The following is a 16,989-nucleotide window of genomic DNA, read 5'->3' as shown; positions in this document are numbered from 1 at the left end:
AGCAAAGGCATTCTGGTTATTATCACCTAATGTAGCTAATGGATGGATATTGTGAAGAGCTATGAAGTATGCATCTGTGAGGGTCCATTCGCAGAGGGAGAAATGACTATTTATTCACTTACGATAAACAGACACATTGGATTTCATTTTAATTTCTGTTGCTGTTATATTTTTCTCCTGACCTTCATGCTTAGCAGTGTGCCAGGCCCTCAGTGAGCAGCTCCCCACTCTACCATTGCCTGGCATCCAAAGCATTATCATTCCCATAATTAACAGTGACTGGAAACAAATAATTTAATTCCGGGGCAAATGAAAATGAATCAATGGTGTCAACTCCATTTCCCATCTTTCTAATTTTCTGTAACAAAAGAGGAGAGGGAAGTGTCTGTTCCCTGGAGTGAGATGCACTTAGGAAAGTGAGAGACAGACGAGTAATAGGTGATACCCTATTCCTCATTCCCACAGAACATTTCTGTCCCTGGCAGGAAAATTATGCTTTGTACTGAATAAATATTTAAAGTCACACAGAATATGGCAGCTAGACATATTTATGTTTCTAAGAAAATATACTCATGACTTGGTGTGGTGAATTAAGAGGAAAGCACGTTTAGAGACAATGAAACCATAAGCCCAAGTAGATCTCAGGCTAAAACAAGAGCCTCTTCCAGTCTCTTTTGTATGCAGAAACAGGAATATAACATAGTGCTGCTAATGATGCTTCAGCAATGAAATAAGAGTAACTTGTGGCATTTGCAATAAAATCAACAGCATGCATCTTAACCTTGGATTCAGAATGCAGTTTACTTGCTTACAGAGTTGCTAGTTCAAAAGGACTTAATTGAAACTTAAATCCCAGCTGTGTCCTTCCTAGTTCCACCACTAAACCCTAATCTGCAAAATGAAGAGTTTGGACTGTGAACCAGAAATTCTCTTCCTCCTCTGAGATTCCCAGGGTGTGGAACTGGTGAACGGGTAGGTGCTGCACCAATGTGAATATTCTGTCAGTAGAATGGGAACTGGGAAATAACCACAGGATGGACTCAGGGACCCACTGGACCCCCTCTGAGAAGGACTTGAGCTAAAACTTCATTGATCACCTGACTTTCATAAGCCTCTACTCTGACTGGCAGACCGCAGTGACACTTCGGGTCTCCTGGAATTACTGTCAGTTCAGAGCTAGTGCCTACTAAACAACCCCTGAAAAGCCTGATTATTTCTTTTTCCTTCATGCACACTTAACCTAGCAAAAGGTCATCGGTCCCTTGGGAAGGCTGGGAGAAGGATTAACAGTATAAATTTTTAGAAGTGTACCAGGGTCCTTCCTCAAGGAGACTGTCTCCCCTTCATTCAACTCAACTAGCTCAAGTCTGGGAATTGGTTGAGGGTAGGTGAACTTGAATTTCTGGACTCCCAGTCCTGTGCCAACCTTGCAAAGGCACAGTGTGTTTACCTCTGGTACCACAATTTAGAGAGCCTAGCTGAGTTAGCAACACACAGTCTGTGCTTTGCCAGGCAAATTATGTTATTTAGAGGTCAGCAGCCCTGAGCTGCTTGCTGAAGAATGATTTGTCTGTGACAGGGAAGAAGATTAGGTCATGAATATACCCAAGCAGTCTCTGCTTCTGTGCTCCCCTTGAATTAGCTTCTGGACAGTCCATTCGTTTCAATTATTTTGCAGCCACCATAATGGTCCTTTACTCTGCAGTCAGTTGGGTTGACCATGTCACAATCCAGATTGTCAACTAAAATCGCCATCATAATTTGACCACAGTCAGGTACTTTTGAGTCTGTGGGTATGGTTTGAAATTTCCAGGATAAGACTGAAAATGGAAAAAACTGGAAAGTTCCAGAATGTAGGCTATTAGCCTCCCACCAACAGGCTAATGATATTACGCAGGTAATAGAAAGTGGAAAGAAGCCTTGGCCTTTCCTGGTGGCAAGAATGTTTTATCCTACGGACCCTAAGAAGACTCTTTAACAAACAGCCTCAGATAACATTTGTTCTTCCTTAGGTATCTCAGTTCACTCTGAATTAGGTCTGCTGCAGCTCCTTGAATCCAGGAGCCAAATTACCTGCTCAAGTCGGCAGTGTATGTAGCCAACCTCACAGAGTTCTGAGCACCAAAGCTTCCCTCTTCTGAAAAGCCCCTTTTCTCCATCATTACAAAGCTAATTATTGAGTCTGGTCATTGTTTTCCCCAAACTTTCCAGCCCTCCAGGTTTACTGGAGTGGTTTACTGGAATGTATTCACTTTGAGGAAATTTCTTGCAATTTGTGCAGTTTAGTTTCAGATTTGCAAAGTGCCGACTGATTAAAAAGAACATCATAAAAATGTGTGGATAATTCACCAATCGTAACGTGTGGACAAATCTTGTGGCAGAAAATAATATATTTTGAACTATTTTGAATGAATTATGAAAGGACTCATTAGTCTGCATGGGGAAATCTTTGTACTCTTGAAGCAACCCCCTTAAACAGTCTTTGTCTCTGATGCCTTATATTCCTACTAATCTAAGCTCTGATTTTAAAGTACTACTATATATAATTTAAAAGACATGTTGCAATTCTTTGCCTTTCTCTTTTGACAAAACTGTGTCTTGCTGTGTGAGTACGATTATCGTCAGCAACCATACTGATGTGTTTCTTAAATTAATAACCCAGCATTTCCCTTTCTTTATCATTTCATTTTATATTATACCTGTAGATTCATCTTATGCTGGTCATCTCAGAGAGAATGTCTCTAATGAAAATAAAGTTCTTAAGCATGAATCAGAAATTTTATATTTTTACTATTTTTTTCTTTATTACACCAGTTTCTTGGACTCTCCTAATTGAACTATTGGGTCTCCCTAAGCTGGAATTCATTTAGTTAAGTAGTAAGTGCTTCAAGCCCTTTAAAGAAAATGACTATACCATTGGCAATGTGTATACTATGCCATGGCACTTGGCTAATAGTATAACTTCCTGTTAGTTCAACAAGAACTTAACAAAAAGAACCTATTACAACTCAGGAAGCAGGCTTCCTACCTAGTTAAATATGCTGTTAGCATAGATCAATAAAACAACATTTACTTGAGACAATCTCATCCTGGATTTAAGAGAATGCCTGAATGGTTCGAACCTTTAATTAGTTCATAATGTAGGACCAGAGCTATTTCTAGCTTAAATTAAATTTTCAGAAGAAAAATACATTTATAAATGTGCTGCCATAGAAACAGCATTCCATTGAAAATAATATCCATTTCCTAGAAGTAAAACGCTAAAAGAATCAGTCACGAGAACAAAGATGTGTGCTCCCTTCTCTTCTGGATTTAAAGGCTGATAATTATATTTTTAAGAACCAGCATGACTCCTAAAGCTGACACAAATATAGAGATGGAATGTATTAATGTAGAATTTCTTGGTACTAAGGAGAACATGTACAATTAAGAAGAATAAACACATTACTATAAAATATGAAGGAGAAAATCTTACCCGAATCCAGAAAGTAAGCGACAGAAGAGAAAGAAGCCATAACCTTGGACAAATGAAGAAAGGAAGGCAAAGAATCCGTTGACAGACATGCAAATCAGAAGAGACTGTTTCCTTCCCACTTTGTCTGCCAGTCCTCCCCAGAAGAATGCCCCCACCATCATCCCGAGGTACACTATGCTACCTGCAACACACAGAAAACAAAGAAACATGTCAGCGATTGGGAGTAAATGACACATGGAACAAATAAACAAGGGACAAAATACATTCCAGCATTTTGCACGGGAAACATTTCCTTTAAAAATATACCCTTTAGGACACAAAAATCAGCTTTTAAGTTGGAAACCAAGTTCTGTGGTCTACCTTCAGCTGCCATGACCAATGGCAAAAGCAAAAGACAGAACAATCACATTCTTATCGGACTTGCGGTGGTGGGTTCCCAGGGGGCAGGCATAGGAGTCTCCACACAGAACAATCCTGGAGTGTGACGCATGGTCATGTCACCTCTGGTCTGAATGCCTGGCTTATCCCCATGATGAGGCCAAAATGAAAGACTGAGTCAAGGGTTTCCAGGTCAAAGTGGATTCCCCAGCCTGCTTTCAATCTGTCTGTAGCAAATGACTTGTGCCAAAGTCAGACACGTCGGATTCCATGGGTTCTTTCTCAATAGTCCCTTCTGAAAGTCCTGGCCCTTTCCTGGGAAGAAGGAAAGAAACCTGGGGAAGGTGAGTCTGGAGATTACAAGAGTTTATCTTAAAATAGTCTCAAACTCTACACATTAGAGAAAATTTTTCTAGGAGCCAGGAGTTTTAAGGAGCCTAAAGAGAAGGGAAATAGCTTTTAGTAGTTTGGGAATTGTTAAACTTATTATGGTTGGCTTTGCTTCCCATAAGGGAAACAAATGGAAAATCAAGAGTTAGACAGATGTCCTTGCATCACTGTGAGTATACACTTGAATTTTCTAATTCATTTGCTTCTTCTAAAAGACCAGACCCCGGTAAGCCCTGTCCAGAATCTTTCCCAGGATGAAATAATATTAGATGTGGCAAATGTTACTTCAGGGAGGTTCCTGAAAGGGTGTGCAATGTGTTGAGGAAATGGTACAGTGAACAATGGAAGTTTGTTATATCTGGATGTGGCGTTAAAAAAGCTGTTACCACATCTTTCATCCATTTTTGCTTTTTCCCTTGTTTCACCAAAGCACCATTTGAACAGTCCCTTTTCAAAGGCACATTCAAGATACTCAGCAGCATCTAAGCAACAAGCTTAAAAAAAAAAAGGTCACTGATGTATGTATTGCTTTAGACTACTTTGGGAAATGTCCTATTTAAGCATTCACCCTGAATGTATTTGCTTAACACACAGTTAATAGATCAGTATGAGACCCAGAAGGAGAACATTTGGTAAAGTCTGGTGACTCTCGCATCAGTGGCATGAGGATGCTGCCTGGCAGATAACCGAGTGCAGAGAGAGCTACAGTGAATGGCCAGTGTTGGAGCCGTTTGTACAATAAGACAAAACAAAAGCTGTCTTCACTCAGACTAGGGTGCTGCAAACAGGTGACTGGTCATCCTTGCCTGGGAGGGCATGGCCTACTTTTCTCTGTACTACGGGGCTGACCATGCTCAGATCATCCTTCTCAATAAAGGGATTACTCATATCCTGAGACCCAATGCATACCTAAAGACAACTCAAAGAACGTATCAGCACAAGGCAGAAGAATTCCAAAAGCAGACACGTTCACCCGGGGAAATGTGTATGCAGCATATATCTTATTTATAGCCTAAGAGGCTCAGATTAGCCACTCACGTCTCTCAGAAGAATAATCAGGAGCTAAGCTTGTTCATAACAATATCTGTGTCTTTAAACACGCCTACAAATCAGAAAGTGAGCGCCCATAGGTCAGGAGTGACCTGTGGCCACTGTAATCTGAAGACTTGGGAGTCTTTCTTGAAGCTCCAGCCCTAGGAACAAAAAATGGTCACTGGCACTTGCTGAATCCTTGCCAATTCTAAGTGTTTATATGAATTAACTTATTTAATCCTTCCTCATGACAACACTTAAGGGTTAATATTGTGGAAGCCCAGTACATTGGCGAGGAACCTAAAGTACAGAGACATTAATGATTTGACCACAGAAAAGTGAGAGGTGACTACATCCCCGTCTGCCAGCAGTTCTTTGTATAATGTAGTTATAATTCCTTCAGCAACCCTGGCTGCTCTTCTGTGAAAACATCCCAGTTTGTCCAGGCCCTGTGTGGTGGTACCACCTGGAACTGAAAGCAGTACCTCAAATGCCCCTGAGGTGCCTTCTCCCTGGGCACCATCTTCATAGAATTAGAGTTAAGTCTCAGGTAGCAGAACATGACAGATGGGAACTAGGGGAAAATGCTGCTTCACTCTACCCAAGCACAGGACAAGGGGCGCACTACCTTCTAAGACATTCCAAACAGGCACATTCCCAATGCTCGGTGGGGAATAAGGGGGTCAGTGCTGAGAACAGCTCAGTGGTGCCAGAGGACAAATAGAAATCCAATCTCTTGCTAAAAAGAACAGGCTCCTGCACTGTGCCCAAAGGAGGGTAACTGTCTTATTTTTCTGGTGCAGAAGGGACGATGCTCCTGCTGAGCGGGTCTCTATATCCTGTCTTTCCTCTTCTTCCGGGCAGTCAAACTGTAGCCTCGTCTTCACTAAGCCAGACCATGGTTTTATGTAGTGATGAGTCCAGCACTTTAGGGGCTGATAACTGGGTGCTAGATCTCAGCCACCCGCAGTAGTGTGAGGACATAGCCCCACCCCGGGAGCTTCTGGAAGCTCAGAGGTAGTAAAGGCTGAATGAGCTGAGCTTACCCTAGACTTCTGTGATGGAGACAGCTTCGGGACTTGAGAGGCAGAAAACCTTCATGTATCATTAGCACCTTGTACTTAAGCCACTTGAAAAAAAAGCTTAAAATAACATTTATTAGGAGTTTTGATATACAAAAGAGTAAAATAAAAATGGCCCATCCTTCAATTCTCCCAGATATCCCTATTAACATATATTTAAACAAACAAATATGCCTCCATGGCCAAAAAGACCAACCATATAGAAATGTATAAAATGAAAAGAAAATTCTTTCTCTCCTTCACCCTTGACCCTATTCCCAAAGGTAACTAGTATCATTTTTTTTTCCAAATTTTTCCAAAAAGTTTATACATATAAATCTATAAAAATGGATACCCTATAGAAATTGCCTGTGAAATACAGGGATTTTTTTCCTCCCCTGTGTAATGTTTATCTTTTCTCCTCCTAAACTAAGCAAACCAGAAATAAATCTCTGTCAGAATTTTAATAGCTACTTCAAAGTATGTTTCCTATATTTCAGAAAAGCATTCACTAACAGCTATGAGGAGCAAAATCAGTTTTTTTTTTCTCCTTCTTGCATTATTTCTATGCCTAAAATAAATACACCCCAAGCTCTTTAAAAGAGAGGATATTAAATTCAAGTTTAAGGAATTTATTGAGCACCCACTATGCATGACTTTTCCTGAAGTGCTAGAAATACAAGGATTTCTAAGTCATGATCCCTGACCGTATAGAAGGTAAAACATAACAAATGTTTATCCGATGCTTACTCTAAGCCATTACTTCACACAACCTTCACAACGATCTCATCTGATCCTGGCCACTATGGACAGCGGCATCCAGGCCAGAAATTTCCATGGCCTCCTGGGGTCATATGACCAGGATAGAACAGTGCTGAAGTGTTTACTCCGGTATCTGGGCTTCAAGTCCCCAGAGTCTCTTCCCGCTCCATCAAGATGGCTTAAAGAGCTCATGACTCAGTGAAGGAGACAACAGGCACGTAACTGAAGGAGCCCAACTGTGAGGTGTGAGCTCCGATGGAGGCGAAACAGGGACCTGAGAGGCAGGAGGTGACGACTACTTCTGACTGTGGCCTCTGGGAAAGTTTCACTGAGGAGGCAGCATCTGAGAAGATGCTGAAGGATAAGAAAGGTTTCATGATGGCATGAAATTCCTCCACAACTGACTGATTTAGAAAAAAACTTTAGTATTAAGCTGTATCTTTACTTCTACCCTGGTTAAAAATATGTTTTAGACCTAAAGGTAATAACCTTTTGTGTCTCTGCTAGATTATTATTGGTAATTAGACTGCTGTGGACAGAATCAAGCCGACCCAGCAGCTTATTTGAGACAAAAAGCACAATTAGAAAATTCGTTTGTTGATCATGGGATCTAATTAAAGTCAAACCTTTCAATGTTAGCAAAGGCACAATGTGAATAAAACTGGAAACACTCTGGACTGTCAGAAGACAAACTGTATTTCCTGCCTCGTTTGTTTTCCTACTTCCATTTTGTCTTCACAGTGTCATAATGGGGAGCCCTTGAAAACTCAGAGCAGAGATGTGCTCTTGACATAGACCAGCCTTCCTAGCTATGCACGTCTCATAATGCTGCTGAGGGTCAGAATTACAAGGTATTTTAGTGCAAGGTCCCTTATTTTACAGGTGGGAAAACGGAGGCTGTAAGAAGCCAGACTTTGAAATCAAGTCTTCCAGATCCTTGCTCCTCAGAGTATGACCCCTGGACTAACAGCCCCAGCACCCTGGGGGAACTTGCTAGAAATGCAGACACTGAAGCTCCACTCTGGACCTACAGACTCAGACTCTGCATTGGAATGAGATCCCACTTGAGGTGGGTGCACTTTAGAATTTTAAAGCACTTTTATGCTGGCATGTTTTCCATTAAAACACGATCTCTCCAATGCTTTTTTTTTTTTTTTTTTTTACTTAAAGTTTGCATTTGTCTAGTGCATACCAGAGAGGAGAAGCTGTAGGTTCTGGGATACGTTAATGCCAACAACACAGAACAAGCACGATCTTCCTACAGGAGCTGGAGAGCTCCAAAGGGCAAGCGGAAACTCCAGGCCCCTCCTAGGACCTGCCTCCCTCAGGACTACAGGCCAACCTCCCATGTTGAGAGAGGCCTGGCTGTGATTCTTAAACCTTTTCAGGAAGCTAATGAAGATTTGAATTCAGTTGAGCTTTCAGGAGGTTGAACCTGACCTGAGAAGTAAACATCGCCCTTGGCTCTCTTTGCTCCTCCCATCACATCTGGGTTCAGGCCGTTCTCCGCCAGCCCAGCCTCTCAGTCTTTCAGAAGACAAAAGAGGCCTCAAACATGACTTACCCACTAAGGTATTTTCTAACACAGGGGCTGGTTCCATTTTATTTAATAATACCCTCATTTCCCCTGACAAATATCACATTTCCATTTCTGTCTCTTTGCTAAGCTGCTTTTGATTCTTTCTGCCAATCCCGAGGGGCCGCATATTTTCCCCCCATTTTAAACCACATTTAAACTAAACAGAATAAATTTAAGAAATGGTCTATAGTGTTTTTCTCATAGCAATTTTTAGCCAATAAGCTTTTAAAAATTATTTTAAGTTCTGCAGTCATCCATGGATAATGCATTACTTTGTAACTCATTGCAACATTTATTTACAAACTGATTTTCAAGGAAAAACATTCTGTGGTGGCATTCTGAATTCAATAATAAATAATGTTCATGAGGCGAAGATCACACTCACCCTTTATAAGGGGGTTTTCTTAGGTTAAAATAAATTTTAAATCAAAGGGGAAAACAAAAGTCTTTAAGCATAACAACGGCAGTTCTGGAAACGGCTGTTGAAATGAATAATATAATATGATCTATTGTATTCACAGGATTAAGAAAAAATGCTTTATTGCCTAAATTGTACTCATTAGTTTTTAGATATTATTCTTGTCACAAGAGGCAGATGCATTTATCTTCCCAAAGGTAGGGTTTTCTCCCACAAAATTGTGTTCTACCTACAGTAGAAGCTCACTTAGCCAATTTTGATTTAACCAACTCAGTGGATTAACTAACCCACCCACAAACACACTGAGAACTATTTCCACCCGTCTTCCTTCTGCTTCCATTAGCAGTGGTTTAGGCTCACTGTGGTTATACCCAACCTGTTTACGTCAGTTCTGCTTGTTATTAATTATGTATTTAATTAAACATCAGTCACATGAATAATGAAATATGAGTGTGAAAGGAATTGGAGCTATTGCTATAAAAACTAAGTTAAGAAAGATTTGGGGAAGACTAGTTGCAAAAAAAATCATTGCTATTAAACAAATGTGACCAACACAACTCTGACTGAGGAAACTCATAAAGATGATAAATTCTGTGTTCAGATTGAGGCATCTGTGTCTTTAAACCCTCACACGACTTTCAAGAAATTAAAACTGAAAACCAAAGCCACATAATGGCTGTGGTGATGCCAGAAAGATAATGGGGTACTTCAGGTTGAAGATCCCTGCTCTAAGGAAAGTCTCTGCTTCTGCTTCCAAAGATGGTCAAATGAATGTATGCTTATGTATTAAAACACAATATTTAAGTGCATGTGTATATTTTATACGTTTTTCTGCTTTTACCAACCTTTCCATTAATTGTCCAAGTACCAGTCTGGATTTATTTAGAAGGGGTTTCTACATAATGGTGTTGGTTAGCCCTGCAAAACTGGCCCAGCCCTTCTCTTCTGCTGGGGTGGGTGGTGGGGGGAGTAGGGTGAGGTGGGGGGATTCTCTCCCTTGTTGGCCTCTTTGGATCTTCCCATAGGCCCCTAAAATGGTGGGCGATGAGTGTGGCCATCCCTCAGCCAGGCCCACTGCAGTCAGTCCATAAAGGCTAATTCCAGTGAACACGGTCCCTCCCAGCTGCCCCTGCCCCTGGGCTGCAGTGTCTCCCTCTTTACCTACAATTTGCTCTTTTTTTTATTTATTTTTTTATTTTTATTTTTTTTGCTCTTTCTTATCATTACTGATTTCACATTCTGTGCTGGAAGTTTTAGAAATGATAACATAAAATCTCAAGTTCAGTACTTGTTCTGTTGGATTCTTTCACTGAATGTGCTGAGAGGAGGACTCATCACTAAAGCAATGGGGATTGAGGTGGGGGAAGAAGGAGAACTGATTTTTTGTTGTGGTGACTGTTTTTGTTTTTTAACCAGTTTCAGTACCCTTCACCTGCATTCCACTACCTTGACCACTCTAAACTTCAGGGTCGGGCAACAAATAGTTAAGAGCCCAGACAACCGAAACACATGGTTTAGATCTGAATCTTTGCTCTACTATTTACTAGCTGCTTGATCCTGGATAAGTTACTTAATTTCTTTGTGTCTTAATTTTCTCCTCTGTAAAATGGGGTTAATAATAGTACCTATCTCACAGGGTTTTTGAGGAATTAAATGGGATAAAGCATTTAGCATTGTGTAAAACACAGTTGTTCAATTAAAAACAACCACAACCACCAATACAAGTATTGGTGTGAGGGAAAGACAGAAAAGAACAAAATGGTGATAAACAAGAGACAACAGGAAAAAAGGGAGTGCACTTTGGAATGATGTAGAAAGTGAAATTATAGCTTTTGGTCTCCCTCAGCTCAACTTGTGAAAAGAAATGACCTGAAACAGTACTGGAAAAGTAATCTAATTTTTTTAAATCTCAAAGACTTATTTTTTTGCAACTTGCAACTATTTAAATAAATATTAATAGGCTTCTCCTAAAACCAACCCCTCACCTTTTCCAATTATATTTTTAGTAGCCACAGGCAAGGGCCATAATGTATTCAAATACATCTGTGGACTTCTGCACAATTACAGTAAAGAAAGTAATAATATCAAAGGCATATGTACAAATGAAAGGAAAAGGCCTTTCTCATTTGCAATGGAGAACATTTGCAACAAAAGTCAGCTCACCTTTGGTAGAAAGAACTGTAAATATCAGATGCAGTCTACAGCACATCTCTGACTGTTACATTTGGAAAGTCTGACATTTAAGTTCCTTGGTCCAGGCAGAGACTGATGTAGCTGCTTGTACTGGCAGGTAAATGCTACATCAAGCAACATTTCTACTTGTTACCTAAGTCCCCCTGGGCACTACACAGCCTAGGGAAGTCCAACATCACTTTCACTGAATCCAGTGAGCCAACTGCAGAAGGAGAGTTCTAATAAGAAAACCCAATCTATTTCCTATATCTTTCCTTAAAAGGCTAATAAACAGCATGTCCACTGGATAGGCAAAAATACATTAAAATATTTTTTGCATGTAATGCTCTAGAGGCCCCAAAAAGGGCAATTACAGCTTACTGATGTTCCAAGCAGTAAAGAAACAAGTATCAGGAATCAAGAGCATTATAGCCAGTGTCTGCATGGTGTGTCATGGATATCACGTATCAGTTCCACACCAATGGGATACCTGTCTCTGCAAACTTCCCCCACTCCAAGGCCTGTGCTGTGGGAAAGAAGTGTAATTGATTGAACCCTTTTTTTAAATCACCCCAATCACTGAGCCAACGAATGAAGTGCGTAGTCATTAATTCCACAGCTCTTAGTTGAGCTCCTGCTGTAAGCTAGGCATTTTGCAAGGTATGAGGAAAGGGGATGGGGAAAAAGAGCCTGGAGCAGTGAGTAGAGCTCCACACACAGGAAATGGACACGGCTCTTACTCTCAAGCAGCTCACAGCCTAGTGCGGTGGTTTTAGTTAATAGCTGCACATTAGAATCACCTGGGGAGCTTTAAGAAAAAGAATGCTGATGCCTAGGCCACACCCAGACATTCTGGTTCTGGGGTAGGACTTAGGCAACAATATTATTTAAAAACTTTCCAAATGATTCTAATACGAACCTGGGGCTTTCGATCGTTGGTTTACTGGGAGATCAAAATCATGCAAAGATTAATTACCACTAAATTAAACACATGCTATATAATTACGGTGAGTACATTTTGCTTAAGGGGAGAAAAGGAAGAAGTGACTTAATCAGTTCGAGGGAATTCTGAAAAGCTTCCTTCCCATAGAGGGTAGCAGTGGGTCAGGCTGAGTTTTTCCCCAAGGGACTGAAGAAGAGTCGGTTCAGAGGTTTGAGGTGTCCCAGAGCACAGCAACTGAAAGGACTCCAGGTCCGCCAGGATGGGTAGAGTGCAGAGTTCGTGTGCAGAGGCAAGGGCGGCAAGAGATGAGGCTGGAAGACAAGTTAGAATGAACCCAAGGAGTTGGCCTTTATCCTGTGGGAATCTAAAAAACAGCCTGGATATCATCCATACCTGAAAAAAAATCATTTCAGCGAGCTTGTGGAGGATAAACTGCAGGGGGAAAAGACAGGGGAGGAGAGAGCAGGGCAGGGCCTGGACCAGGGTAAAGCACTTGAGCGGAGGTGCCTGGAGCACAAAATTTAAGGAAGCACTCCCTCTCAAGTGCCAGCTCTGCACTTGCCTGACCCTGAGAATGAGTACTTCTTTAAATTTTGTGCTCCAGGCACCTCATACTCACCCTAGTCCTGGCCCTGGAAGAAATACCAGTAGATGGTGGGAATATAAACTGATATAACCACTATGGAAAACAGTATGGAGGTTCCTCAAAAAATTAAGAATAGAATTACTATATGACCCAGCAATCCCTCTTCTGGGTATCTACCTGAAAAATTTGAAAACACTTATTCATAAAGATGTATGTACCCTTACGTTCACTGCAGCATTATTTATAGTGGCCAAGACATGGAAACAACCTAAGTGTCCTTTGATGGGTGATTGGATAAAGAAGATGTGGTACATATACACAATGGAGTACTACTCAGCCATAAGAAAGAATAAAATACTGCCATTTGCAACACATGGATGGATCTTGAGAGAATCATGCTAAGTGAAATAAGTCAGGGAGAAAAGGACAAGAACCATATGATTTCACTCATATGTGGGATATGAAACACAAAGCAACAAACAAATGGACAAAACAAACTGATAGACACAGACAACAGAATGGTGGTTATCAGAGGGGAAGGGGGTGGAGGGAAAATGAAGAGGGTAAAGGGGGTCAAATACTGGGAGTGCCAAAAAATGTATACAAGTGGACACTTTGGTCAACGCTGCTCAAGTAGTAGTTCGTTGTAAGCAGAAGTGTCTGGACGCTGATGGTAACCACTTTGAGCACCTCTTGTAATGCAGAAGTCAAATGTGCCTTGTAGTCATCTTTTGTTATCGGTATATATTGAGTATTACAATTTTAATACAGGTTTCCTTTCTTAAAATGTGTATACATTTTTTGGGCACCTTCTGTATATGGTGATGGAGGGAGACTAGACTTTGGGTGGTGAGCACAAATGCTATATATAGATGATGTATTATAGAATTGTACACTTGAAACTTAGAATGTTATTTATTAACCAATGTCACCCCAATACATTAAAAAAACACACACCAGACCTGCTGAAGGAATATCACTCAGAAGTAGCCTGGGGAAGGAATAGTGGCAGCCCGATCTAAGGCAGGTGCAGTCGGCTTGGAAGAATGACAAGGCTGAAAGTATTTTTCGTAGCCAGAGCCCGCCATTCTTGTAAACTCAGTGGGTAGGCAATGAAGAGTGGAAATTGACACTGAGGTTTTTGGCTTCAGATAGGTTGTGATAAAATTGATAAACAGAGAAAATAAAAGAGGAGGCTTGAAAAGGCTAATGTCTTAAACAACTGAGGAGATGGTCACGTCAGTAACCCCTCATTATACTCTGTGAACAGGCCAGATGAGGGCAGTACAGACGCTCCACGCAAATCAATAAGGCAATGATCAATACAGCTGATCATCAGGAAACACTTCCTAAAGAACCAAGGATAGAGTTTAGCCTCAAAAACACTAGGAGAATCTGAAGAAGAGGACGGGCAGAATGGCACTGGGCTTACACAGCAGTCCGGGAAAGGTCTGGAGTGGGAAAGAGCATGAGAGGACTGGGGAGTAGCAGAGTAGGAGTCTGGGTAGCGTGGCCGGGCTGGGTGCGTGGAGAAATACAATTAAGCTGGATAAGTGAGGGAAAAATCCTTAAATGACATGCTAAAAAGTGTAACATTAATTACACAGACAATGGGGAGCCACTGATGGGTTCCTGAGTGGGGGATGAATGTAATCAAAGCCCTCGTGTGAAAAGACCAAGGGCACTAGAGCAGGATCGGCAAACATTGTCTATAAAGAGCCAGATAGTAAATATTTTAGACTTTAGAGGCTACCCGTGCTCTGTGGCAACTACCCCACTCTGCTGCTGGAGAATGAGAGCAGTTGTCGACCACATGTAAGCTCATGGGCACGGCTGTGCTCCAATAAAACTATTTATAATACAAAACAGACCGAAGGCCGGATTTGGAGTTTGCAGGCCCCTGCTTTGAGGAGAAGTTTGCCTGTAGCAGTGCTGAGGGTAGGTGTGTAACGAGTGAACAGGAGAGCGGGAGTATCTGAGAGGCAATACAAAGCTTAACACCGAGGCTGGGGTGCCCATGCTTGGGAGGGGACAGCATAGCAGGGCAGTTTGGAGCCTTGTGAAATAAGGAATTTCTCTGCAAGGATGAATGAAAGGGAGGACAGAGACCCAAGGACCAACCCTTGAGGAATAGCCACATTTCCAGCAGGAAAAGAAGTCAGAGATAAGAAAAAGAAAGTGTGCAGTAAGAGATAAGAAGAGGGTCTGGATAGAGGCGAGAATGTGTCAGAAGAAAAGAAAGAACAGGAAAGCCTGCTCAACACTGCCCAAAGTGTGGGGACTGAGAACAGACCTCTGGGCCTGTCTTGGAAGAGGTCTGAAGGGGCCACCTCAGTGCCGCAGTCAGAAGAAAGCAGAGAACAGGAGACTAAAGCAGAGTGGCAGTGAGAAACGGAGGCAGGGAGTGTCGCTAAATACAATATCAATTCACAGGAGCCAAAGGGCACAATGGTGCTGGACTGAAAGAAAAACTGGAACAAACAGTAGAGCAATGAAAACAGACAGAAGGAAAGCATTAAGCATATTAACACGAACAAGACTGCCCCAAACCACAGCCACAAATACAACAGCACAGCAAAGGCTTTCGGCTACTGAAAGACTGAGCTATTTTGGAAGAACAGTGCTATCATGTGTCTTATTTCTAGAAAATGATGAAAAACAGGTTTATGAGAATTCACTAATCTTCTCAAGTTTAAGCAATACCTGCAAGCAATGACAAAATATGTCTTCAGAGAAGTCTCTTTTATATCAGCACAGTGAACAAATGAAGCATAAAAATCTAAAAGGAACTGGTATTTTAGAGGAACAGAACAAGAAGAATAATCTTTGAATGCTGTCCATATTGTATCTTTTGATATTTTCAGCAACAGAAAGGTCTGGAGGAAGAGGACTCCTATTGCTTAACGCAGGCCTTTTCCAGACACTGGGGACGTGCCTGTGAGTGCATGGCAGGAAAACAGGTTTGAAAATGGACTCAAAGATCACATCGTGCTTGGTCAATATTGATTGGAAAATGATCACACAATTCCTCCAAGACACCTTTCTATAAAAACTATGTGTAACTTTTTGTTGTTGTTGCTATTGTTTTTTTTAAAACAACAAATGGGTGGCAGATAACACAATAAAAACCAGATTAGATTATAAAAGATTCTGGTACATGTCGAAAGGGAAAATTCAGTAGTCCACTTCTAATGCTCCAACACACCCTTTTGTTTCCCTAAATGGGCAGATACCTAAGCTGCCAGACCAGAATCGTGAGTGAGTAAATACCAAGATCGGCCTTGGACTAATGGATGTTGGTCCTAATCCATTACGACTGGCACCGCCGAGAGGAACTCAGGGCAGCACTTCTTGACACGTGAGATTTATTTTGTCATTAGTGATAAAACATCATGCAAGGGCTGCTCAATCCCAAACCGTCAGAAGTACATTTAGGTATTTCAGGGAAGGTCACCCAAGTATTTCGGTGTTGACCCTCAGAACTGACTGACGCTGTTATTTAGTGGCTGATTATTTTTATCATGACTATAAAGGACTCGTGTCTAGCATGAGCAGTTAGCCATTTGCTTCTCAGATTAGGAAGGAAAAAAGGTGATCACTTTGAGAGTCAGAAAAAAGTAGAAATTTTAATCAGTTATTATATTATGGCTCCAAAACAAAACAACAAAACAAAACAAAACAAAATGTTGAATCAATTTTGTTTTCTCCTTCAAAACTGAAGACAAGGCATGTTAAAAATCAACCTACCCCAAAATCTTTTGATATCCCTTAAATACACCACAGTCATTCTTATCTTTGAACCCTTATCCAATTAATCTTACCTGAAATATCTTTTTCTTGCAATCCTGTACCTTGAACTTCACCTCCACATTCTTTGCAAGGACACCTTTGCGAGCTTACCTAGCTTTCATGGGTAACTTCTACATGTTCTCACCCACATCCTGAGTTATGTTATTTATCCGTCTGATGTCTACAACCAATTTGCAATTGGACCCCTGGTAGATACTATGCTTTATGGCATCTTATTCTGAAACTCCATGAGACTATATTATTCTAGGCACATTTTAAATAATCAGTAAGACCTAACTAGTTTAATTTGAATTTAAAATAGTAGGTTTAACTCAAACCCTGGTCTCTCTCACATATACCTATGCAATTGATGAAACTAATGTAAATCTAAAATTTTGACCATA

General features: G+C 41.0%; 1 protein-coding gene across 1 annotated transcript in view; it reads right to left on the bottom strand.

The window, feature by feature from the left end:
* SV2C (synaptic vesicle glycoprotein 2C) overlaps positions 1-16,989 on the bottom strand; it is a 183,195-nt gene that overhangs the window by 90,252 nt on the left and 75,954 nt on the right. Inside the window, exon 3 of the mRNA XM_019728142.3 lies at positions 3,476-3,656. Coding sequence (XP_019583701.3) covers positions 3,476-3,656 — 181 coding nt within the window. The remainder of the gene's footprint in view (positions 1-3,475; positions 3,657-16,989) is intronic.

Source organism: Rhinolophus sinicus, chromosome 3 (assembly GCF_057876585.1).
Source record: "Rhinolophus sinicus isolate RSI-liver-muscle chromosome 3, RSI-T2T, whole genome shotgun sequence".
Taxonomy (NCBI): Eukaryota; Metazoa; Chordata; class Mammalia; order Chiroptera; family Rhinolophidae; genus Rhinolophus; species Rhinolophus sinicus.
Note: the sequence above shows the minus strand (reverse complement) of the source record. Positions and strands in the feature narration are given on the sequence as shown.